The sequence below is a fragment of the Sorex fumeus genome, unplaced genomic scaffold (assembly GCF_029834395.1).
Source record: "Sorex fumeus unplaced genomic scaffold, SorFum_2.1 ptg000003l, whole genome shotgun sequence".
NCBI classification, from domain to species: domain Eukaryota; kingdom Metazoa; phylum Chordata; class Mammalia; order Eulipotyphla; family Soricidae; genus Sorex; species Sorex fumeus.
This window is the reverse complement of record NW_026606060.1, coordinates 57,376,571-57,404,188: the sequence shown is the minus strand read 5'-3', so window position 1 is coordinate 57,404,188 and position 27,618 is coordinate 57,376,571. Positions and strand designations below refer to the sequence as shown.

At 40.2% G+C, this 27,618-nt stretch overlaps 1 protein-coding gene across 7 annotated transcripts in view; it reads right to left on the bottom strand.

Annotated features, from left to right (window-relative positions):
* KLRF2 (killer cell lectin like receptor F2) overlaps positions 1–27,618 on the bottom strand; it is a 48,581-nt gene that overhangs the window by 7,242 nt on the left and 13,721 nt on the right. For 3 of the 7 annotated variants that reach the window (XM_056118335.1, XM_056118353.1, XM_056118360.1), the window contains exons 2-5: positions 13,691–13,822; positions 9,392–9,482; positions 5,274–5,372; positions 3,474–3,554 (exon numbers count right to left, since the gene is read on the bottom strand). In XM_056118335.1, coding sequence (XP_055974310.1) covers positions 3,474–3,554; positions 5,274–5,372; positions 9,392–9,482; positions 13,691–13,738 — 319 coding nt within the window. In that variant the 5' untranslated portion in view covers positions 13,739–13,822. Of the gene's footprint in view, positions 1–3,473; positions 3,555–5,273; positions 5,373–9,391; positions 9,483–10,638; positions 10,754–13,690; positions 13,823–14,082; positions 15,616–23,499; positions 23,558–27,618 lie in introns of those variants that run through there. The other 4 variants (XM_056118344.1, XM_056118367.1, XM_056118326.1 and 1 more) reach the window with 4 other exon arrangements.

Genomic DNA, 27,618 nt, shown 5'->3' with positions numbered 1-27,618 from the left:
ATAGCCCTCGAGACCTCTAGAACGTCCAGTTTTACCCTGGGTATTCTAGACACTTCAGAGCCTGAACAACAAACTATCTTCAGGCCCTTGTACTGACCAGTTAGCTGGACTCTCTGGGCATCCTGAGTATTGCTTATGAGCTTCCCGACAAGTGATTTCTAAATGTTTACTTTTGGAAGTCACAGTAGTATGTTTAGCTAAGACAAGAAAAAGAGCAAAGCAGATGTCACTAGAAAAAAGACTATTAAAATAGCACTAATTTTTTAATATATAAAATCCCTCTTCATTTTTATTCTTTTTTTTCTCTTTTTATTTAGTTATTTAGTTATTTTTGACCCAATACCTTTTATTTGTTTTTTTTTTCCCAGTTGCAAAGTTGTTTATTATTGGGTTTCAGTATTTAATGTTCCAACATCTGTCCCTTCACCAGTGTACATTTCCCACCATCAGTGTCCCCTGTTTCCCTCCTGCCTCCCCCTTTTCATTCCTAAGTTGTATTGACTTATGCCAAATCATATTCCCATATCAGAAATTAAACTTTACAAATAAAAGTAGAAATAAATTTTTAATAGTAAAAGTAAAATAAAAATAAACTTTCCAATAAAATGAAGCTCATACTTTTCCAGGGCAAGAGCTGCCAGTCCCAGTTTGAGACACAGTACAGTGGATAGGGTGTTTGCTTATACATGTCCTACCTGGGTTTGATTCCCTGTACCCCATATTGTTCTTTGGGTATACTAGGAGAGATCCCTGTGTGCAGAGGTAGGAGTAAGCCCTGATCACTGCTGGGCATGGCCCCAGAAACCATATATACATTCTTGCCAATCATGAATATTATAACATTACAAATATGCAAATTATTTAAAGATTTGGGAGAGCTAAATTCTTTTCTGTTGCAGAAGTATATAGTTGTGTTAAAATGTATAAAATGACCTACTGTTGAATGGACGATTGATTCACAGTTACTCGTGAGATTATGGGTATTGATACTATAGTACTAATGAACAAAGTAAATACTAATCAACAATGTATAACTGAAAAACACACTAAAAATATTCCAGATGATCAGTGCAGCATGTTAAAACAGGAACAAATAGGCAAAATGGGAAAATTAAATGTCCTGATAGATTAAAATAGCTACTTTAGCTTCCAATATCATATTCTCTATTAAAAAACTATGAAAGGGGGGACATTCACCAAGCAATACTTTGCATCAATTACTACTTCAGATATTTTACAGAATAATAAAAATACACAATTTTGGTCTAGGAAGATTTCTATGCACCCAACAGAAATTTAATTTATAAGACAAAGTTGAAAAATAGAAGCATGGTAAGTGGCACCATGGAGAAAAAATTTTAAATATAAAAAATTCTAAACAGAAAAAATCCTGAATATGATAAATTCTACAGAACCATGACATATTTTTATTTCCAAATTATTAATTAGACAGTGTCCTGCAGTAAATTTTAAAAATTATAAATTAGAAAATAAGTGGTAATTTAAAAATAAATGGTAAGTAATGGTATTGATGTGTACTGATAACTGTTGATACTATCTAAAGGAATATGGAAGACAGATAAGCTGGAGTACCTGCTTGGTTTGGAGGAGCTTTGGATTCAATTGTCAGCAGCATATTGTTCAAGCATCACTGGGAATACACCCTCAAGCACTACACCAAAAGTAAGCCCTAAGAACTTCTAAGTGTGGCTTCCAAACAAAACAAAACAAAACAAAACAAAACAAAACAAAACAAAATGCAGGGGCTGGAGTGATAGCATAGTGCATAAGGCATTTGTCTTGAATCTTTCTAACCTGGGTTTGATCCCTGGCATCCCATATGGTCCCCTGAGCACCACCAGGAGTAATTCCTGAATGCAGAGCCAGGAGAAACCCCTGAGTTTTGCCAAGTGTAATCCCTCCCACCAAAAAAGTGAAAAAAAATACCCAAACAAAATAATAATAATATATTTGTATATAGTTATTTTTTTCTATATAAATGTCTAAGAATATGAGAAAATCTTGTGAAGTAGGTATTCTTATTACCTCCAATTTATGCATGAAAAATGATTTACACTTTGAATGTTGGTCAGGTTTTTCCAGAAAAACAGAATCAAAGGACTTTATTTAACATGTTTAATAGTTACCAAGCTTAACAGATAGGTAAAGAGGAAGTATTCATGCTGGAGACCCAGGTGAATTATACATCAGGACTGGAGGCTCTAATGTGATAACTTGGAATTCTAAGTGTGATAATTTCAGAATTTAAAAAAAATTATTTAAGTGGGCTGGAGCGATAGCACAGTGGGTAGGGTGTCTGCCTTGCATGCAGCCATCTTGGGTTTGATTCCCAGCATCCCATATAGTCCCCCGAGCACTGCCAGGAGTAATTCCTGAGTGCATGAGCCAGAAATAACCCCTGTGCATCGCTGGGTGTGACCCAAAAAGAAAAAAAAAAGATTATTTAAGAAATTAAATTGAATAAGGTACACCTTCACCATAGAAGATAATCCACTTAACTCAAAACCTACTGACTTAAAATGCTAGCATATCTCAACTAAAAATAGTACTTGCACAAAACTTGGTGTTTTAACCAAGTATCTGGAAATTATATGTGGCCTAGTCAATCTAACACAGAACATTAACCATCACAATGGGAACAATCTGTGTTAAATTTTCTGAGTCAATTATTATATACCTCTTGAAAGTCAACTTGATGACTATTTTATTTGCAGTACTTAATATGACCAGCAAGTTTAAATCTCTTGATTTAAATCAGATCAACATATAAAGTTCCCAGAAGAGAACAGCGCAGAGTCTGCTGCCTCCATGCCTGGCTGTCCTCACTGGGACCCCTTTGAGGAGGGCAGGTTGAGTTTCCCTCCCCGACCTGAGCAGAGCCCCGGCAGCTGAAGACCTCCGGTTCCAGCCACAGCCATGCTTAAGATCACTCTCCACATGTTCGGACGAGTCTCACCCATGAAGGAACCTGCAGAGGATCCCAGGTGTGCGGGTTTAGATCTCCAAGCCTGCTCGGATCAGGACTGGGCCTCCTCCACCCAGATCCCCCATCTTCCAGTATGTAGGCATTACACCCACCAACTGCCCCTGGCACCATGTAATCCCATCAACATCCAAGACCCAGAGACTATAAAATCCAGTTCCCGGAAGCTGTTATTATCTAGCTGTTATCATCTAGTTCTTACTCTGGAAAACCTGGCAGGCTACCGAAAGTATCCTGTCCGCAAGGCAAAGTCTGTCAAACTCCCCGTGGCATATTCAATATGCCAAAAACCAGTAACAATGATGGGTATCATTCTCCTGACCCTGAAAGAGCCTCGAATGTGGCACTTTCTAAAATCTCAGGGTTAGGACGAAGGAGACATTACTGGTGCCTGCTTGAGGAAATCAATGAACAACAGGATGACAGTGATACCGTGTTACAACATATAAAAGATAGTAAATTACATTACCTCTTAGACTACTGATATTCATAGTCTGGTGTAAATTCATATTTTTATCCTTAGTTGTTGCAAAGGAAAAATTTGATAAACCTTTAATAATGGATAAAAATATTAGTTTATTAGAATAAAGTTCCAGCACAAAAAATACCATAAAATTATAAATCTCTTTCCTCTACTATATGATTCTAAATTCTACTCCATCCCCCAGAAAGTAGTCACTTTCATCATACCTACCTTTACTCCTGTATTAAAAAAAATTTGCATTATTAAATTTTAATTTGTAAAATTGAGATTCTTGTTGCATCCCAAACATACACACAAACAGACACATCAAATTTTTTAATTCTATGCAGTTTCTTTCACTGCTAAATTACATTTCTTATAGTCTGTTTACATATCAATGGAATAAATTACTTTCCAGGAACCACACAAATATATATATATATTGATATTATAATGACTGTGGCCAATTAAATGCTATATGCATAAATATTATAATATAAAAATGAGTAAACACAAATACTTATGCAACATTTGTGGCAAAAGACAGTGATGTGTATTAGATACATATATCACTAAATGCTTTTCAGGATATCAGTGTAAATTGATATGCAAAACACAGGAACACATAACAGCATGACTATGTATACTTACTTCTAAATTAAAACTAACTAGCAGTCTATAAATGCAATTCTGAAATATGATTGAAATTTGGATGTGGAATTTCAGTGGCTTGATTGAGACACCTTAAACAGTCTGTCCTCATAGTCCTAAAGCCCAAAAGACTCATGTTCAGAAGTGTGGCCTCTTGCCTGTGGAACATCTAGCCAAAGTGATATTAGATATCAATTCTGCTCTGTCAGCTAATGCCTGTGGCTCAAGTGGTTTGTGTCCCTGTCTCCTCCTTTTCACTCTAACTGAATTGTGTGCTATGCTGCCATAGTGTGTTCTTCCCCCTAATAAATCTATTTTGTGGTTGCATACCATTGGTTTAAGTGGTTAATATACACAATTACAGTGCTGAAGTCAGCACTTTTTGAGAACCCAACTGAGCACACTACTGGTCACTCTGTAAAATCATCTTCCTCTTCTTTGTTTTAGAAGATTACATGGGAAAATTAAATTGCTTAATTGCCTTTATTTTCAACAAGTTAAAGCCAAGTTTACTCATTACTTTAAGGCATTGCTAAAATGCAAAACAATGATAGAAACCATGAATTGATTAATTTATTTCAAAAAGAATGACCACAGAATGCACATATTATATACCACATTTAGAAAGTGTGAAGAAGTCCATTTTAGATACTTTCCAAAGTGGTACCTGAAAAAAAATCTAGCTCATGCATGTATTAAATCATTATATCACATTGTGCAATAACAGTAAGCACATACTCATATATATATATGTATTTTATAAAGGATGCTAACCTTTAATTGGAAGTTTTACATCAGAAACTCTGCAGAATGAGTATTAATATTATAATTCAGAGTATATTATGCTTTGTTTTTTTTTCCTTTCTGGGCCACACCCAGCATTACTCAGGGATTACTCCTGGATCTTTATCTGATACAGTATATGAGATACCAGAGATGAAACTCGGGTTGGTCACAGGAAAAACAAGCACTCTCCCCACTGCTCTATTGCTCTAGTCCAGTTACTATAATTTAATATAATTCTATTATATGCTTATGTAGCTGGTCAACTGAATTAGGTAATCTGGAGCAGTTTTATGGAGCTGATCTTAGCACTAGTAGAATTTAATATTAATGTTTAATGTCTGAAAGTGGAAAAGATACAATTATACTCACTTCGAAAATGTAGGCCAACAATCACCATCATGAAGAAAAGGATCCCAAGACATCCGAATAAGAGCACAAGACCATAACACCGCAGCCACCAGGAGAAATCTTAAAATGTTGAGATAGTTTTGTTTGTGAATTTTAGACCCTTATGATTATTCACTTGAAAAACAAACAGGTGATATAGGACAGTGGTAGAGGGCCACGGGCACTGTGGTTGTGCTGTGCAGTAATTTGTACATCAATACAAATTACTGCACTTATATATTATAGATATTATATAAATATAATATATATTATATAATATATTATAGTTACTATATTACCTAAAGTTTTAATGCAATAAAAACATTTTCTAATTTTTTTTACAGAAATAGGATCATCGTCACTGTCACTGTCCCTGTCCTTCCATTGTTCATCGATTTGCTCGAGCAGGCCCAGTAACATCTCCATTGTGACTCTTGTTACTGTGTTTGGCATATGGAGTACATCACGGGTAGCTTGCCAGGCTTTGCCGTGCGGGCGAGATACTCTCGGTAGCTTGCCAGGCTCTCGGAGAGGGCAGAGGAATAGAACCTGGGTCGGCCAGGTCGGCTGTGTGCAAGGCAAATGCCTTACCCGCTGTGCTGTAGCTCCAACCCAGAAATAGGATATGTTCTTTTATATATACAAATTACATTTTAGATATGACAGAATTTAAATTTACTGAAAATTTGGAAATACCAATGGTTTATTATTTTTAGTTACATTTTCATTTTATCACATTATAACACTTTATGCCATTATAGAATATTTGTAGCATGTCCAAAGCAAAAATAAATCATTGTTTTTTGGATCACTATTATTTTGCTTTGATGATGATTTGCTTAGAATTTTGAAAACTTTAAACTTAAATTCCCGTTGCCTTATATTAACTTTGATTTGGGGTCACATCCAGCGGTGCTTGGGACTTACTCCTGGCTCTGTGCTCAGAATGCATTCCTCGTAGAGCTGGTAATGGGCATACTGAGATTGTCTGTAGTATTGGGAATCCAAATGAAATTGGCAGTACACAAGGCAAGTGCCTTAACCCCTGCACTACCTTTCTAGCCCTCTCTTAAAAAAGTTTCAGTGTGAGTCTAACATAACTAATACATAGAGGCAGTGCGAAGAGGCTAGATCAGCTGCCAAAACCCTGATGTGTGGGATCTCTAGGTCCATAAATGCTCAACAAAACAAGAGAATCCTGAGGGCTGTAGGGCCTATTTGCTGCTGGGACTTTCCACCTGAGAAGAACACACACACACACACACACACACACACACACACACACACACACACCCCTAAATCCACTGGACTCCAAGACTTCCATTCTAGGAAGGAAAACAGCAGCATCATGGGCAAGATGAAAAATGGTCTGAAAAACCACACTGAGCTCCTTGGGTGCACCTCCCATTTCTTGAGTCTGCCCACTTGGAACAAATCTCCAAACATACAATTCCTTTCTTTGCTTTTTCTTAATTAAGTTTCAGTCCTTCTACCACCTTGAGTCTCCTAAGTGAGTTTTTCTTTTCTCTTGAGGAGACAGAGGAACACAACACGATGCTATCCTATCTCCCCGTAACAGTATGATTAAGGTGGGAAATCTTCCTTTTTGGTTTTAGTGACGGTATCTTTTTTAGCTAAATAGCAGGTCCCTTATTCATAAGTAGCCCAGAAGCTTGAATCAGATTTATGGCAAGTGCGAACAAGCTCACAGATATTTATCTAACTACAGCCTAACTTTCTCCCAATCTTATCTTTCTTACATCATAACTCAAATAGAAATTAACCTTTATTTTATATGTCCATTTTATATGTCAGTACTTGCCTAACACCATGTTGCTTATAAATTATGGAGAGATTAAAAAGTGAAACATCTACACAAAAATATCACAAAACACATTTGCTCTATAAGAATAGAAGTATTAAGATTTAAGAAGCTAAGTTTTGTGTGCACAAGACTGCACACGGAGTTTGTGGAGTTTAGGATTCAATAAAATCCATTAAATTCAAAGATCCTATGACTGTCATTGTCACATCGTTGTTTATCAATTTGCTCCAGCAGGCCCAGTAACATCTTCATTGTGAGACTTGTTGTTACTGTGTTTGGCATCTCAAATACGTCACGGGGAGCCTGCCAGGCTTTGCCATGCAGGCGAGATATTCTCCGTAGCTTGTGGGGTTCTCAGAGAGGGGCAGAGGAATTGAACTCAGGTCGGCCATGTCGGCTGCATGCAAGGCAAATGCCCTACCTGCTATGCTATCGCTCCAGTCAAAGATTCTAGTTTTCATTATATTACAATCATTTGCTAATGAAAAGAATCTTTTATTTCCGATACTGAGCGATATTGATAGAAAGTGAACCATGAGCATGAGACAATTGCAAGGATTTTTTAGTCTTTTAATACAAATTTTTATTTTTTACAGTAAAAGTTTTTAGTATAAAGGCACCATGATTTACCTATTTATTCATAGATTTGTTTCAGGTATACAATGTTCCACCACAAGTGTCAATTTCTTTTCACCATTGTCCCCAGGTACCCTCCCATCCCCAGTCTTACTCTCTCCTGGGCACATTTTTAAGTTTGATTGTTGTAGTTAGGATCTCATGCTGACAGAATTGTTGGCTCTGTCATTTAGATACATACATTTACCACACTTTTACACTACCAACATTCTTGAGTCCCCTCACTTCTGCCTCTGTTAGCTCCTGTCCGTTTCTCCCCACCCTCCCTCTCTGCTTCTGCCCTTCCCTGTCCTCATTTTCTTGTCAAGGACTAAGGGTAATCGGGGTGTCTCCCCATCGATACCCTGCATTTCTCTTTTCCTGTTTTTCTTCTGTATATCACAGATAAGTGAGATCATCCGGTATTTGTCCTTCTTGTGACTCACTTGACTTCTATTTTTTAATTTTTTTGTTCTGTTCTGGGGTCACACTGGCAGTGTTCAGGGATTACTCCTGACTCTAGACTAAGGGATCACTCCTGGTGGAATACGGGAAATCATATGGGATGTGGAGATTGAGCCAAGATTTGAAGCATGTAAGGCAAGCCCTACCCACTGTACTATCACCTTCACTTCATTATTAGTCATTTTTAAAAAAAAATCTTTTCCTTAACAAAATAAGGTGCTCAGTGAAAGTAAAACAAACAAACAAACAAAAATATCAAAAAACACTCCTTCAGCTGTGACCAGAAATTCTGACTTCTGACCAGAAATGTCTAGCCCATCCCATCTCTATTTAGATGGTGGCACTGTCTGTAAACATGTTTTGACATTTTTTAATATAGGCAGAGTTTAGACATGAGTCTGCTGTATATTGTTTGTTAGACTTATCAATATTTAAAAAAAAGATATTTGATTCAGATAAAACGGCCCTATGGAATGATGACTAAAGCTTTCATTTACTTCTCCCTTCTCTCATTCCCATGGTCTAGGACAACAATCTCATGTTCTTTTTGGGGTGAAGACTAAAGCACACATGCATGTACATTAAAACATGTCTTTGTGCTGTAAAACATGAATACACTCAGATCTTTACTCCCACCAAAGTCACTGGGATTTTCTGAGTAGAATCAGCACCTTCAGAAAGACGTTACATCCAAAGCATTGCTTCTATAACTCATTTATTTTGTAGGAGGAATAATTTCTGCAAAAACACTACTTTCTTTTACTTGACAGTTGCAGTGCTGTTTTTGTGTTCCAACCTGTAGGACACTGTGCATTATCTTATTATCACTGCTCTGACCCTGGGCTATAAACAAATACCTATTTTAGATCATTTATAACCATTTATGAAAATCTCAAACTTAAAAATGTTCAACGACAGTAACATTTCTATGAGAAATGTTTCCACCATTGAAAACTGCAATTTTATTTAATTTTATTGGTTCGCAGACCACAGTCAGTAGTGCTCAGGGCTCTCTCCTTGCTCTATGCTCAGGGATCACTACTTGGTACAATGAGGAATTCTATGGGGTGCCAGGAATCAAAACGGGTTGTCACATGCAATGCAGGCACCAGACTACCTGCTATACCATCTCTCCAGTCCCAACAATACTATTATTTTAGACTAATTTCTGAATGAAGGAAAACAATATTCTTACCTTTAGATGTCTGCTCAGATTTGAAATGAATCCTGCGTGCCAATGTCATATAACCATCTTCATTTTCCATTTTGTTGGCTATATTAACTCCTTGAATAGTAAAACAAAAGTGGAAAATAGCCTCAGCCTTGGCTATTTCCTCTGGGTACAATGTACCAAAACTACAATGGAAGTCACAAGTAGTCTAAATTTACTCAGGTATTGCCCATCAGAAACCACACAGGATATAGTGGTGATGACAGGGACAGATAAGTTAATTTCTGGCTAAATTTATATTTATTGCAATGTTGGTGATTTTTGTGTCACCGTTTTAAACAATCATTTATTGTATAAATAAATGTAATAGGAAGTGAGCCCATAAAGTAAGCAAGAAAAACATATTTTCTACTTCCATGTCTTTTATATTATAGTAAAAAGGGTAGTATGGGAAGAAAATAGATCAAATCAATGACTAACAAAATCAGCATCGGACTAGTAAGAATAAAGTAGCACTGTCCTTTCATTGTTCATCGATTTGCTCTAGCAGGCACCAGTAACATCTCCATTGTGAGACTTGTTATTACTGTTATTACTGTTTTTGGCATATTGAATATACTATGGCAAGCTTGCCAGGCTCTGCCGTGCAGGCGGAATACTCTCGGTAGCTTGCCAGGCTCTCCAAGAGGGACGGAGGAATCTAACCCAAGCTGGCCACGTGCAAGGCAAACACCCTACCCGTTGTGTTATCGCTCTAGCTCCTGAGAGAGAGGGAGGGAGAGAGGGGGAGAAAGAGGGAGCAAGAGAAGGAGAGAGAGGGGGAGAGAGCAAGGGAGAGAGAGAGGGAGGGATAGAGGGAGAAAGGGAGAGTGGGAGAGAGAAGAAGGGAGAGAGGGAGAGAGAGAGGGAAGGAGAGAGGGAAGAATAAAGTATTTAAAAAAATTAAGTAACAACAAAACGAACACTGTCCTCCTATTGTTCATTGATTTGCTCCAGCAGGCCCAGTAACGTCTCCATTTTGAGATTGTTCTTACTGTGTTTGGCATATTGAATACGTCACGAGTAGCTTGCCAGGCTTTGCCATGTGGGCAAGATATCTCGGTAGCTTGCCAGGCTCTCCGAGAGGGGCGGAGGAATCGAACCTGGCTTGGCTGGACTGGCTGCGTGCAAGGCAAACGGCATACTGCTGTGCTATCGCTCCAGCCTCAAGTAACAATAAATGTATAAAAATCGCAAAAAAAATTAAATAATCATTCCTCTTTGGGGCATACCTGGATAGTAGAGTTGAGATGAAATTGCTTATATGAGTGTCCAAGTGGTACAGCACTTGTAAGACGTGTCTTTGGATGCCATCTCTCTCACCACATATCCCACAACTCAGTTCTGCTGGGTATAGCCCAAGAAACAAACAACAATAACATGATGTCCTAATATTCCCCCATCCTCTCTGATTGATAGTTAATCTACAACAGATTCAAACCTTAAGTGACTCCCTTAACTGGCACCTGCACCTCAGGACTTGAAGTGAGTAAGCAGTCAGGAGTTCTTTCATTTTGTTGTTCCCCCATCTTGAAGAGATGTTAACACATTTTTGTGTGCCTTGTTGGAAGCCTGCTTGCCATGGCCATTCCCTGTTTGACCACTTTGGGGGTCCACTCTGTTTGTTTACCTTTGGCACTTCAGTACCTGTTTTACATCAGATTTTCTTTAGTCCTAAAGAACTTCCTCTTCCATTATGTGTTCTTTTCAAGAAAGCCCTCAGATATAATCATGACCTTAATTAGTACTTCCCCTCCCCCCAGCAACTGCTGGAGATAATTCTAAAACATTCTTTGAGTTCTATAAAATATATAAAACACACTCAGCTAATTTCTTGGCTTCTCAGTGGTTCAAATTAAATATTTCTAAAATTTAATGCTTGATTTTATCACCAAGTTCTGCTGTGTACAGTGTTCCTACCGCACTGGCCTTTCATCATGATTCAACTGTAAGGAACGGGTCTAGATAGCTTATTAAGATCCTCTTTACAGGAACCCACATTGCAAAATAACTTGTTTTTCTGCCCCTGAGCAAGGAATTTGGATACAGCTGCCCCGAGTTGCAAGTCACGAGAAGGGGGCAGTCAGACCCATATCACAAAACCCAGGACTGCCCTAAAAACCAGGATGTTCCTAAGCACTGATGCAAATGCTGATCTTTAAACTATAGGCTAAGGAGTGATATACTCTTAAATGGATTGGTTAGGAAATTATCTGTTGTTACGAATCTATTGGCTATGAAATGTGTAGGCTCTGCTGTAATGACTGTAATATAAGATTTCCTTTGGAGAAGCTCAGGGTCTTGCCCATCCTGCCAGACCTGTGTGTCTGCGTAGGTGGCTCGACCCTAGCTAGCCAGTCTTGCAATTAACCCTGTTTGCTGTTTGCAGTCTCTGGAGTCTCTTTGTCATTAAATGGAGATCTCGATCCATGCCCTTTTAACACAACCAATGTGCAAACAGTAACACTTGTTATTGCATCCTTCCCTTGTCCACAGGCAGGCAGGTAAGTGGATCCTAGACAATGAATTTCAAAGGGCCATAAAATCAAAATATTATCTAAAGAGATCTAAAAGGAAGTCCCCTAATGTCTGCCTACACCAGCCCCTGCCTGAGATGGACATACTTAGCAGACAATGCAGCAGAAACAAAGGTTGAGACTAAACTCTGAACAACCTCTGAATTCAAAGTCGTTTTTCCTTCACAATGATTCTTATCTGCACAGAAACCCCCAGCCAAATATTTACCTTCCCTAGGCAACTGAGTTTATAATTCCAACCTGGAAGATAATGGTGTGTCAGCAAGAATGCTGTAATATAATTATCATCTGTTCCTTAAAAGACAGCAGCCATACCATGGTAAATGATGAAAGGAGAGCCCGGGGGTTGCACCAACTAAAGGGCAGAGGGGTTTCAATGAATGCAACAGAGAAATGACTGCAAGTTAACTCATTTTTGGTGACACTTGGAAAGTCCACTCATCTGTGTCTGATTGATGGGCAGAAGTTTCCAGACAGGAAGTCAGGATGTAGAATATTTTATCTTGATCAGATGAGCTCTCTTATTTTGGCAGCCACAAAATTATTGAGTCAAGCAATTTCATTTTTACTTAGATGATTCCACATGGCAGTTTAGGGACAGATTAATGTCTGACTCAAAACACTCTGTGATCGGTTTGCTAAGTTATCTTAGTTTGGTCCTAAAAGTGTCCAGAATAACATGGGTAAACATTTTTTGCTGTTGTTGTTTATCTCAGTGGGTATTCCTGGGTGAAATTTAGCATTTAAATTGGTCAAGTGGACAAACAAGATTACATTCGTCAGGGTGAAAGTCTTAATTCAGTGTGTTCAGAAACAAATGAAAGGAGAATTTACTTTTTTTCTGCCTATCTTTGTACTTAGATATCAACGTTTTCTTCTCTTTGTTAGTACCAAGAACTTATGTCATTGACCTCCTGGTTCTCAGGCATTCAGATTTAGGCAGGAGTTATAGAACCTTCTCTCCTGGATCTCTAGTTCACTATCTTCAGATTGCTGGATCTCAAAGCCTCCCTAAACAGAATGCCAGAGAGGTGCTGAAATTGGTTCTTTTCTGTTTATTAGTAATTTATTTTCAGTTGTTACAAGAATATTGATAATTCATGGAAATATCTGGTATTAGATACATGCTAAGCCTAGAGAATCATTTATAAGAAACAAAAAACTGGGGCTGTAGAGACAGTACTGCACGCAAGGATTTGCACATGACAAGTTCAATCTCTAGCATCCTTTATGATTCCCCAAGCACTGTCAGGAGTGATTTATGAGTGTAGAGCCAGGAATAACCTGAATATTGCCAGCTGTAGACCAAACACCAAAGAAAAAGGAGAAAGAAAGGAAGGAAGAAGGAAAGAAAGAAAGAAAGAAAGAAAGAAAGAAAGAAAGAAAGAGAGAGAAAGGAAGAGAGGGAGAGAGAAAGAAAGAGTGGAAGGGAGAAAGAGAGGGAGAGAAAAATAAAGGAAGAAAGAAAAGAAAGAAAAGAAAGAAAGAAAGAAAAGGAGAGAGGGAGAGAGGGAGGGTAGGAGAAAGGCAGGGAGGGAGGAAGGAAGGGAGGGAAACAAAGTTAAGTGCATATATAATATTTACAAACATTTATTAAAAATAGTAACTATAAAGAGGTTGGATGATTTCTCAAAAAATGACAAAGAAGTGAAAAGAAACAATGAATCCCAGAATTCAAATCTGAGCTCAAGCCTCTGCTTGAATGACGTGCAAACTTGCACGTGTACACTAAAAGGTGATTAATAACATGATGAATGGTGATCCAAATGGTCATCCATGATGAATGGTGATTCATACCATGATGAATGGTGATTCATACCATGATGAATGGTGATTCATAGCATGATGAAAGGTGATCCAAACGATGGGAATGAAATCACTGAAAAATCAAGCACAAAGTTTCCTATAGAAACCAGTTGATGCACAGTGAAAGTTGAACTCTTGACCTTGCAATATTTACTGCTAACTTGGAAAAGAATAGGATGCTGCAAGTTGGAACAGGGTCATAAAGGAAAATTCTCTTAAGTGTGGGAATATAGAGTCCCTAGATGTTAATGCAGTTTTGTTGCCAATTAGAGAAATATCCTCACTCCCAGTGGGATGCCCCAATTCCACAGAAAGTGGTCTCTTTACACTCACAGTAGTATCAGCTTCTCCACCACCAGACAGGCTTTTCTGTCACTCTATTCAAGTGATCATCATTGCATTGTTTGAGGACATGAAAATGACTTTTTCTGAAACCGCTGACATGCAATCTGATGTAGATTCTCATCTGAACGCAGCCTCACCACTCTCTGGTTCTAGACCTATAATGAGACTTATAATCGCCCCTCAATGAATTCCTTGACGTGAATTTACAGACCCAGAACCTCTGGCATGAGGAGGAACAGGCTGGATTTATTTGAGGAAGAACCCCAGTCTACAATCAAAATTTGATTCATTCATTGTTCAGTTTTCGCCACAGGAAACTATGACCTATTACCATTGTATTCAGGATTTAGGGGAAAAGGGAAATACCTGATCTTTGAGGAGATATGCATGCACTCTCTGAACTAACACTAATTTCAGAGGATAAGAAGTGTGATTCATTAATTAGAATAAGGAGTTACAGAGGAAAAAGTGGTACATGAAGTCTCACCTGACAGTGAGCTCAAAAGACCCTTGGACCATTCTTTGGTTATTTCTCAAGTTGTAGAATCCATAATTAAAATATATATATTCTTAACAACCATACTTTAGTTCCCTGCCTTGTGAAATGTGTGTAATTATGCTGGAAAGTGTGGAAACCACTATGATGTGTAACTTTACAAAACAGTTAAGTAGAAGACAAAAGAGTTGCAGAGAAAGAAAAAAAGAATTGCAGAGATTGTTACCATCAAGGACTTGAAAATGCAGAAGCTGTGGTTTCTATTCAACTCATGTATTTATTTGGCTTGTATAGAAGACTGAGACTGGAGAATGACAATAGGTTTCTGGTGAGCTGTTTATTTTAATTATAATTGCACAAGATGTAGTTTCATTGCCTGAGCAAGTTCCACATCTGGTCAGGAGATACTAATTTGAAAAAGCTCTTTTTTCCATTCCCTCACTGTGGTCCTATTTTTAAATTGTGTAGTGAATCCTGAATTAGCTGTGGAGTATCAGCTGCTTCACTTTCATTGTCTCCATAAAAGACAGATTGATGTATAGGTATGCAGATAGACTTAAATGGTGGTGGGGTTATGAGATCATCTGTAAATTCTGCAGATGACAGGTTTGAAAGTAATATTGTGCTCTGAAACTTATAACATAAGGTAATAGCATTGTCATTTTAAACATGGAGGATGACACTTAGAGTGTTTAAAAGTTTCTCTTGGTCCAGAGAGATAGTTCAGCAGGTAGGACATTTTCCTTGCATGTGCCTGGCCCAGTTTGATTCCCAGCACTTTACTTGAGACCCCCAGCTAAGCCAGAAGTGATCCTAGCAAGTAGAGTCAGGAGTAAGCCATGAGCACTACTGGGTATAGCCCAAAAGCCAAAAAACAAAAAAAACAAACAAACAAAAAAAAACTTCCTAATTTTTACTTTCCCTTCTCTTTTTTATAGTTGTTGTATGTATGCATTCACATGTTGTATGTGTGCTTTCAGATGTTTACATTTTTTAGAGGGGAAAGTGTGGGAGGTTTTGTAACCAGGTTAAAGTATAACTTAAATTTCATCACCAGCTGACCCCAGTTGCGCGCCGCCCACCGATCCCCGCCAAAGGACAGCTCGGAGGCCCTACCTCGCGTCCAGCTCCGGGACCGGCCCGCCCAGCAGTCCATTGCCCTCCCCATCCAGGTGGGTTGGAGGAGCCCAGCCAAGACCCGCCCCTCACCCCAGCCGCACGCCGCCCACCGATCCCCGCCAAAGGACAGCATGGAGGCCCTGCCGCGCGTCCAGCTCCGGGACCAGCCCGCCCAGCAGTCCATCGGCCCGCCCCCATCCAGGTGGATTGGAGGAGCCCAGCCAAGACCCGCCCCTGACTCCAGCCGCGTGCCACCCACAGATCCCCGCCAAAGGACAGCGCGGAGGCCCTGCCGCGCGTCCCGCTCCGGGACCGGCCTGCCCAGCAGTCCATCGGCGCCCCCCCCCCCATCCAGGTGGTTGGAGGAGCCCAGCCGAGACCTGCCCCTCACCCCAGCCGCACGTGGCCCACCTATCCCCGCCGAAGGACAGCACGGAGGCCCCGCCGCACATCCAGCTCTGGGACCGGCCGGCCCAGCAGTCCATCGCCCCCCATCCAGGTAGGTTGGAGGAGCCCAGCCGAGACCCGCCCCTGACCCCAGCCGTGCTTCGCCAACCAATCCCTGCTGAAAGACAGCGCGTAGGCCCTGCAGAGGCCCCGCCCCGCGTCCAGCTCCGGGACCAGCCCGCCCAGCAGTCCATCGGCCCGCCCCCATCCAGGTGGATTGGAGGAGCCCAGCCAAGACCCGCCCCTGACTCCAGCCGCGCCATCCACAGATCCCCGCCAAAGGACAGCGCGGAGGCCCTGCCGCGCGTCCCGCTCCGGGACCGGCCTGCCCAGCAGTCCATCACCCCTCCCTCCATCTAGGTGGTTGGAGGAGCCCAGCCGAGACCTGCCCCTCACCCCAGCCGCACGTGGCCCACCTATCCCCGCCGAAAGACAGCACGGAGGCCCCGCCGCACATGCAGCTCCGGGACCGGCCGGCCCAGCAGTCCATCGCCCCCCATCCAGGTAGGTTGGAGGAGCCCAGCCGAGACCCGCCCCTGACCCCAGCCGTGCGCCGCCAACCAATCCCCGCCGAAAGACAGCGCGTAGGCCCTGCAGAGGCCCCGCCCCGCGTCCAGCTCGGGGACCGGCCTGCCCAGCAGTCCATCAGCCCCCCCCACCATCCAGGATCCTGGGAGGGAGTGGCCTGGGACTGGGTAGGGGCGTGGCCTCTAAGAAGGGGCGTGGCCTCCCAACAGTGGGCGTGGCCGTCTTTCTGGTGGGCGGCAGCTTAGCGGCCGCAGGTATATTACTCACTCCAAGCAATTTGGACTTTCATCCTTTCATCCTTTTCATCAACTTTTCACCTAATACCAACCAAAAATTTCTCACCTCTTCTACTATAATTCAACAACATCCCACTCGCCTACTCCATTTCCAACAAAAGTCCTGTTTGAAAATAGCTGTACAAGCTCAGTATTAAATAGCACCTCCTCCAACAGTTTCACTTGTTGTCAGTTATAAAACAAAGAATAACGCCTGATTGAGAAGAAGGTCAGACTCAGAAAGGTAGAAGAGGTCCATCTAGCAGCAACAAAGCTGAACTGCTCCTGGCAGTCTCTCCTCACTCAACCAGAATAGTAACAGTGAACGTTACTGTGGAGAAAACCACACTGGTCACAAAGGTAAAGCAACGCAAAAACCCACCAAACTTTCTTATTCACGAGGCTAGCCCAGAAGACACCCAGAGTACTGTAGCTTTAGACAACCTCTCTGACAAGGAATTCAGAAGGGAGCTACTTAGGATGCTTAGGGAACTAAAAGAAACAATGGAAAGCAATGCCAATAAAAGACAAGGGGATTTGAAGGCAGAAATGATTTAAATGCAATTGGAAATGTCGGACCTGAAAAACCTGGTAGGCGAATTGTAAAACTCAGTGGAAGGCCTCAGCAGCAGAGTAACAGCGGCTGAGAACAGAATCAGTGAGCTCGAAGATGAAGTTCAGAGACTCGCCAGAAAAGAGCAGGAAATGGAAAAGAGACTCAAAGTTCGGGAACAGATGGCAAGAGAAGATTGTGACGAAGCCAAGAGGGCTAACGTAAGAATTATTGGAGTCCCAGAGGGACAGAAAGAAAACCTTGATGAAGAAGAAACTGTCAAAGATATCATTGCTATAACGTTTCCAGAGCTGAAGAAAACTTGTGACCACATTCAGGAGGCCTGAAGGGTACCAGCTAGAAGAAATCCGAATAAAAATACCCCAAGACACATCCTGATCAAAATGACCAAAACTTTAGACAGAGACAAAATTCTGAAAGCAGCAAGATCGAAGAAAGAAATCTCTTACAAAGGAGCATCCTTAAAATTCACAGCTGATTTTTCTGATGAAACCCTCAGGGCCCAAAAACAGTGGTGGAACATAGTGAAAAAACTCAATGAAATAAATGCCTCTCCAAAAATACTTTACCCAGCGAGACTCTCATTCATAATAGAAGGAACAACACACAGTTTCACAGACAAATAACAGCTCAGGAACTTCATAGACTCAAAACCATGGTTACAAGTACAACTAAATGGGCTACTTTAAGGCAAGACAGTCCCCTCAAATACACCTAATTTCAACAGAACAATGGGACAAAATCCCATAACAATAATCTCTCTCAATGTCAATGGGCTAAACGCACCAATTAAAAGACATAGAGTCGCAGGATGGATTAGAAAATTGAACCCAACTTTCTGCTGCCTTCAAGAAACACATCTCAATAGTCAAAGCAAACACAGACTCAGAGTCAAAGGCTGGAAAACAATCCTACAGGCAAACAGCTCCCAGAAAAAAGCTGGGGTAGCCATCCTAATATCAGACCACATCTATTTCAGAGTGAAGGTCATAAGAGAGAGTGAAGGCCATTTCCTATTGATCAAAGGATCTGTACAACAGGAAGAACTTACAATAATAAATGTATATGCACCTAATGAAAGACCAGCAAAGTAATTAAAACAACTACTCATAGATTTGGAAAAAGACATCAATAGCAACACAATACTAGTGGGAGACTTCAACACCGCTTTGTCACCTCTTGATAGATCAACCAGACTCAAGCTTAGCAAGGACATACTTCATCTGAGGGAAACAATGGAAGAAAGGGACTTAGTAGATATATACAGGACACTTCATCCACAAAAATCTGAATACACATTCTTCTCAAGCGTACATGGAACATTCTCCAAGATAGACAACATGCTGAGCCACAAAACATGCCTCCATAAAGTTAAGAAGATAGAGATTATATCAACAATCTTCTCAGACCATAATGCACTGAAATTAGAAGTAAATCACACACAAAAACAGAAAACTAAATCAAACACCTGAAAATTAAACAGTGCGCTATTGAACAACGAGTGGCTTAGACAGGAAATTAAAGAGGATATCAAAAGATTCCTAGAAACGAATGAAAATGAGGACACGAGTTACCAAAATTTATGGGACACAGCAAAAGCTGTCTTAAGAGGAAAGTTTATAGCTCTACAAGCATTCCTCAGAAAGGAGGAGCGAGCCCACATAAATAAACTAACCTCACAGTTTAAGAACTTGGAGAATGACCAACAAAAGGAGCACAACCCTAACAGGAGGAAGGAAACAATAAAACCCAGAGCAGAGATTAACGAGATGGAAACCCAAAAAACAATCCGAAAGATCAATGAAATCAAGAGCTGGTTCTTTGAGAAAATTAAGAAGATCGATAAGCCCCTAGCAAAACTCACAAAGAAAGGGAGAGAGAAAACCCTAAAAAACCGAATTAGAAATGAAAAGGGGGTCATTACAACAGAAACTACAGAAATTCAAAGTATCCTCAGGGAATATTTTGAGTAGCTTTATGCCATGGAACATCAAAACCTCAAGGATATGGATAAATTTCTAGACTCCTACAGACTCCCAAGGCTGAACCAAGAAGACCTGGAATACCTGAACAGACCTATCACCATCAAGGAAATTGAAATGGTAATAAAAAGTCTCCCCAAGCACAAAAGCCCTGACCCGGATGGATTCACTAGTGAATTCTTCCAAATCTTTAAAGAAGACTTACTCCCAATCCTCTTTAAGCTTTTCCACGAAATTGAAATATCAAATACACTTCCGAACAGTTTCTACGAAGCAAATGTCACACTGATACCAAAAGCAGACAGAGATAACACAAAGAAAGAGAACTACAGGCCGATATCCCTGATGAACACAGATGCAAAGATCCTCAACAAACTACTAGCAAATAGAATCCAACTACTCATCAAAAAGATCATACACCATGACCAAGTAGGATTCATCCCAGGGAAGCAAGGATGGTTTAACATTCGGAATTCAGTCAACATAATCCATCATATCAACAAAAGAAAAGATAAAAAGCATATGATCATATCAGTAGATGCAGAGAAAGCATTTGACAAGATCCAGCACCCCTTTATGATGAATACCCTAGCCAAAATGGGTATTGAGGGGACTTTCCTCAACATAGTTAAAGCCATCTACCACAAGCCTACAGCAAGCATCATTCTCAATGGGGAAAAACTGAGAGCCTTCCCTCTAAGATTATGGACGAGACAAGGATGCCCACACTCTCCACTGCTGTTCAATACAGTACTGGAAGTACTTGCAATAGCGACTAGGCAAGAAAAAGATATTAAGGGCATTCATGTAGGAAAGGAAGAAATCAAGCTCTCACTATTCGCAGATGATATGATACTATGCTTAGAGAACCCAATAACCTCCACCAAAAAACTCCTAGAAACAATAGACTTGTATAGTAAAGTTGCAGGCTATAAATCAATACCAAAAAGTCCATGGCTTTCCTACATGCAAACAGTGAGAGAGAGGAAAGCCACATGAAAAAATCAATCCCGTTCACAACTGTGCCCCAGAAAATCAAGTACCTAGGAATCAGCTTATGTAAGGAAATAAAGGACCTGTACAAAGAAAACTACAAAACGCTACTTCAGGAAATAAAAGAGGACATGAGGAAATGGAAAGATATCCCCTGCTCAATGGTCGGGAGACTTAACATTGTCAAAATGGCATACTACCAAAAGCATTGTATAAATTCAATGCAATGCCTATAAGGATACCCATGACATTCTTCAAAGAAATGGAGCAAACACTCCTGAAATTGATATGGAACAATAAGCCCCCACGAATAGCTAAAGCAATTCTTGGGAAAAAGAAAATGGGAGGAATCAACCTCCCTAACTTCAAACTTTACTACAAAGCAGTCATAATCAAAACAGCTTGTTACTGGAACAAAGGCAGAACTGCAGACCAATGGAACAGAGTTGAATACACTGACATCTCCCCTCAATCATATGATCATCTAATCTTTGATAAAGATGCAAGAAATGTGAAGTGGAGTAAGGAAAGCCTCTTTAACAAATTGTGCTGGCATCACTGGATGGCTACATGCAAAAAAATGTGCTCAGAACTCTGCCTAACACCATGTACAAAGGTAAGATCAAAATGGATTAAAGACCTCAACATCAGAGGGGCTTCAGTCATGCGTCATTCTCGGCCTGAGCGTCCAGAAAGCATCCTGGAGCATGGCGGCAGATGGGTAGTGGAGCTAGTGGAGGTAGTGGAGGTCTGCTGGTGAGGTATTTATCTCTACCTGTAGGGGTAGGGTGGGTCTTCTGTGTGCAATCAAATCCCTGGGTCTCTGGCAGTTAGTGGAAGCAGACAGGGAAGGGTAGGGTGGGGCTTCTTATTGTAATCCCTTCATCACCTGTGGTTAGTGGGAGCAAGCAGAGAATCTCTGTCCCTGGGTCCGTTGAGCCTGGAGTCCAAGGTCTCAGAGTTCAGCTTATCTTGTTCTGTGGGACTTCAGTCGTGCGTGAGACTCGACCGGAGGTTTACACTTGAATAGATGTGGCTCACTGCTGGCAGTTTCTATCTTCATTGTCTGTGCACCAACATCAATTATGATGAAGGAGAAATTGAGAAGTTCTACATGGATCTAGAGAAGTTCTATAAAGAAGACCACACCTTGTACAAGATCATTGTCGGTGATTTTAATGTCAAGATAGGACCAAGAAGATCAGCCGAAGAACTCCACATCGGGACCCATGGCTTAGAATGGAATGAAGAGGGTGAGAGACTGTCTGAGTTCATCATGTCACCCAAGACCATCCATGGTAACTCACAGTTCCAGAAGGCCAAATCTAAATGTTGGTCATGGGAGCCTCCTGGTGGATGGTTCAACAACGAAATAGACCACATCATATTCAATCAACGATTTTGCCTGACCGATATCGCTGTTGTCCCAAAATGGGATCGGACCACTGTCTCCTTCATGCAAAATTCTACTTCACAGAGCGGGGAGAAAGGGCTGCAAAGTTTAAGAAGAGAACTCCCAGAACGACCACCAACTGGGAGCTCTTTGGCTCTGTTGCAGCAAGATGGGAAGATGCTGTCATTGACAACATTGATGAGGAATACGATAGACTGGTTCAGCACCTCCATTACTGTGTGAGGAATGCCAAGAGAGAGATAGCCACAAAAAAATGCCTGTCTTCAAAAACACTTGAGCTTATTTGCCAACGTGTTTTGGCGCATGTCTCAGGCAACCGCAAGCAAACATTCAAGCTTGCAAAGCTGTGCAAAGATGCGATCAAGGAAGACCTCAAAGAGAGAAGAGCAGACATACCAAATTCCACAGGATGGAAATGTCGTTCCCAATGTTCTCCCTTCCAAAATCCAACATGCCATTTTGTCGGTAAAGAAATGAACAGCACCTGGCCCAGACAATGTCAGACCTGAACACCTGAAGAACCTGCCATCAGTACTCATCAACACATTGCTCCAGCTCTTCACAAGCTACCTGTCTGAATGCAAGGTTCCATCGCAATGGAAAACCAGCAGGACAAGAAGGGAGATACCCACAATATTGGCAACTATCGCCCTATCTGCCTATTATCTGTCATCTACAAGCTGTTCACTTGAGTCATCCTAAATAGGATTGGCAGAACACTAGATGAAGGACAACCATATGAGCAAGCTGGGTTCCGCAAAGGATTCAGCACCATTGACCATATCCACACGATAACCAAGCTCATTGAGGTTTCTCGGGAGTTCAAGATGCCGCTCTGTCTAATGTTCATTGATTTAAAGAAGGCCTTTGATTCTATTGAGACAGAAGCGGTCTTTGAAACCCTAGCCAATCAGGGCATTCATACTCAATACATCAGGATCTTCCATGAGCTGTATTACAGATTCACTAGCAGGTTCTCACCATTCTACAAAGAAGTAATCATCAATGTCAAGAGGGGGGTTCGGCAGGGTGATACCATTTCACCGAAACTCTTCAGTACCACCCTCGAGAACATCATGCGACGACTGGAATGGGAAGGAGTGGGAGTGAAGATAGATGGTCGGCAACTACACCACCTCCACTTTGCTGATGACATTGTTCTAATAACACCAAACATTAGCCAAGCAGCACAAATGCTAGCCGACTTTGACCATGAGTGTGGAAAGGTCGGACTACAGCTGAATCTCATGAAGACATGATTCCACTGTTCTTCCTGCATTAACTTACGCCTCAGAGACCTGGGTTTTATGCAAACAGGATGAGAATGCTATTCGGGTCTCCCACAGAGGAATTGAAAGAGCTATGCTTGGAGTATCACGTTTCACTCAAATGAGAGAAAGAATCCAGAGTCCAGACCTTCGTCGAGGATCAAGAATCACAGATGCTGTCTTGTTTGCCAAGGCGTCAAAAATCAGATGGGCTGGACACATAATGAGATTTGGAGATGACTGCTGTACTAGAGCTGTTACTGACTGGATTCCATGGGACTTCAAAAGATCGCGTGGCCTCCCACCTACCAGATGGTCAGACTTCTTCATCAAGATCCTGAACGATTGGTTTGAGGCTCTCGTGTTCCTAGAACAAACAGACACCATTGGGCTACACCAGCACGCAACAAGGACAGATGGTGATGTTACTGGTGCCTGCTTGAGCAAATCGACAATTAACGGGAAGTCAAGTGATCAAGTGATCCTAAAATCTGTCTTTTAATTGATTTTTGTTACTGTCGTTGAGTCTCAAAGAGAAGTAGTTATGTCCTACTCTTACGGAAACTAAAATGAGAATAATCTGTAGAATTTTTGTGTCATAGTTTCGACGGCCTAAGAATGCAGCATGCATACTTCCACCTAAGTGGAGACCTCAGTTTTGAATCAAAACATCACAAGTGATTACAGTATGATATAATGTAATTGCACACTACATTAGTATGCATGTAGCTCTATTTCCAGTAAAAGGGAAGGCTGAAAATGACTAATACTCTAGAAGATAACCATGAGAATAGGAGGGTCCAGAAAATACAGTAAAATCTAGAATTTTTCTTGTGGTCTCAATTTGGGGAAGGAAGTTTGCAGAATGAGATGCTTCTCTGTGGCAAAAGGCTCTGACCACAGATACTACGATCTGAAAAAGGTTTTGGAGACTCCAAAGCATGAAGTCCCAATTATTTGGCTGGAGCGATAGCACAGCGGGTAGGGCCTTCGCCTTACAAGCGGCCAACATGGCCGACCCGAGTTCGATTCCTCCGCCCCTCTCGGAGAGCCTGGCAAGCTACCGAGAGGATTCGATATGCCAGACACAGTAACAACAAAGTCTCCAAATGGAGACGTTACTGGGCCCGCTCGAGCAAATTAATTAATTAATAACTTATAACAACAATTATATTTATACAGCTTTACAAGCATATTATTAGAGTCACAAGCTGATACAGGATTGTGCATTCCTTTCCACCCTTGCATTATGTTAATTATAAAATGATGGCACCAATAACAGTATTGTAAATCACAGTACCTCTCTAACTATCTATATGTGTGTGTGTGTGTATATATATATATATATATATATATATATATAGTAAAATACTTCATTGGAGAGGGAAAATTATTGTCTTAAGTTTCCCTATTTATATTGTGTCCATTTCAAAATCATTGAGAGTATTTTAGCATCAATGCAGATAATAAGATGATGATTCTCTGTTGAGAGAGTAAGATTACGTACATTTGTATTTATTCCTAGGACTTTTCTTTCTCAAGACTAAGCTTTCTTCCTGCATAGTAATTTTGTCACAGGAAAAACAAATTAGAAGAAACCAGTATGATTCAGTTTAGTCATAGGGTAACTCAATTTTGAGAAACACTGTTTCAAGTTCGTTTCACTTTTCAAGGTAACATAACTTTGATGACCTGCCAGTGAAAGCAGCCGTCTTTTTACATTAACAATAAGACCTTGAAGAGAAATGATGCAGGAGATGAGATGCATCCAGAGAACTGATCAAGTGGAGGAGACACAGTCTGATCATCAAAACCATGAAACTGGTGAAAAGAAACAAGGTATGGATGTTTTTGTTTAGAATAAAGGTTATCTTATTAAAGTACTGAAGTCTTTGAAGACATAAATCGGGTTTAAGAGTATCTTCCAACAAATTAGGAAAATCTTTTTTTGTTAACTTCCATAAATGAAAATTTTAATAAAACTAAGAATTTTAACTGACAACTTTGTTTTGCTAGTTCAGATTTATTCTATTTTATCTTGATTGAAAAGAAGCGGGACTAACCTTATGATAAAGTTATTCAAGTCGTGGTTTCACTTTAACTAAGCAGCTAAGAAAAACAGTACTGGAAAGGAAGTCAAATATGAGTCCACATATGCATTTATGCTCAGAATGCACACATAATAACACTGTTTATGGTTCTGAGTTGAGTCAAGAAAGTAAAAAGACTATCATCATATTCTTATCTAAAAAATTGTAACCCAATAACCTCAATAATATTTCTGGTTAGATTAGAAGGGATAAAATTGAGTGAAAATTGTAGTTGTGAGAACGGGTTTTTTTTAAGGGTCCTATGAAGTTCAACAGGTTTTTATGAGATACGGTGCATCAAAAAGTCTTCAGAAATCACTTTAAACTGATTACTTCTCAATAACTGGTCTCAATCAACCTCATAGTTTAAGTTCCACCATTTCTATGCTAAACATATAGAAACAAGGTTTCTGTGCTACAAAAATGACATAAATTTATGTAAAGTGATGTCATCTGAGTGTGGGATCTAGAAACAGTTGTCACAGTCACCACCAATTTATATGATTTAGTATCCTTCCCCATTTTCCATGGAAATGACACAATTGTCACCTGGATATGCAAATTATCATTTCTTATATAATCAATATGATGCATTTCTTCCTGTTAACTCAGAGACATTTCTTTTGAATATCTTTGTGATTCTTATAATCATTATTTCTCGTGAGTTATAGTGTTTTTCTTTAAATGAATGAGTCAATGATTTCAAGCAACTTTGAATTTTCTTTCAATAATTAATCCTAGAGGAAAATAGACCAAAGGAGCCTATCTTGTGAAAATCACAAATAGAAAAATGCATTTAAAAAAATTCCCCTTAATACAGAAGTAAATAAGTTTCACCTCCACACACCATTAAATATTTAAATATGCAAATGTTAAACACTAAATATTGATTGAATTCCTCTAAATCATAAATAGTAAACATTAAATTATATTAAATAATAAATAATTTAAATATAAGGGAGCTACAAGATGACTAACAAAATAGGGGCTGGAGAAATAGTTCAGTGGAAAGGGACCCAAGTTCATATCCAGCACCACACAGCACCCTGAACATCACAAAATGTGATCCTTGAGGTTGCCAGTACTTCAAATACCAAACAGCAACATATCACCTTGCCTGAGTATTAAACCAACTATCCTGGTTGGCCAAGTACTGACCTGGAACACTGTTAAGAGAATCATTTTCTCCTCAAGGCTGTTTTGTATTTTATTTCTGTTATGTCAAAATTTCTGAGAATAGCACATATGTATAGCCCTTAATTTTTAACAAAGATAGAATGTTATTAACGAATAAATTTATGTTGGAGCAGAAGAAGGCTCTTGAAACAAAATGAAAATAAACTGACAAGACCAGAAGCCCAGACGAATAGATTTGAATATTCTGACAGTCTCTTAAGTATATGATCACTTAATACTTTGACAAAGAAATGTGAAGTGGAGCAAGGAAAGCCTCCTTAAGTGGTGCTGGAAAAACTGGACAGCCGCATGCAGAAGAATGAACTCAGACCTCTGTCTAATGTCAGATCAAAATGGGTTAAAGACGTCAATATCAGATCTGAATCCATAAGATACATGGAAGAAAATGTAGACACAACCCTCTATGACATTAAAGCTAAAGGTATCTTTAAGAATGAAACACCACTAACCAAGCAAGTTGAAACAAACACAAACAAATGGGACTACATTAAGCTAAGAAGCTTCTGCACCTTAAAAGAAACACTGACTAAAATACAGAAGGAGTCCACAGAATGGGAAAAAATATTCACCCAAGACCCATCAGACAGGAGCTTAATATCTAAGATATACAAGAAATTGGCAGAACTTTACAAGAAAAACACTACCTCCACTACCCTGCCGTCGCCACACTCCAGGATGCTTTCCAGACCCGCGCAGCCGCTTTGCGGCCACGTGACACATCATAAGACACTAAATACCCATCTTCCGGAATTGTCATACCATATTTGATAGGGTTCAAATATGGTAACACCTACAAGGGTGATTAGAGGTCGCCCCAAAAGCCTCTATCCCTCTCGGAAAGACTGGCAAGCTACCGAGAGTATTCCGCCCGCATGGAAGAGTCTGGCAAGCTATCTGTTGTGTATTCGATATGCCAAAACCAGTAACTACAACTGGTCTCATTCACCTTAAGTTAAGTTACAAGAAAAAAATCCTTAACTCCATCAAAAAATGGGGAGATGAAATGAACTGAAACTTCCACAAAAGAAGAAATTCAAATGGCCAAAAGGTACATGAAAATATGTTCTATATCACTAATCATCAGGGAGATACAAATCAAAAAAACAATGAGGTATCATCTTATACCACAGAAATTGGCACA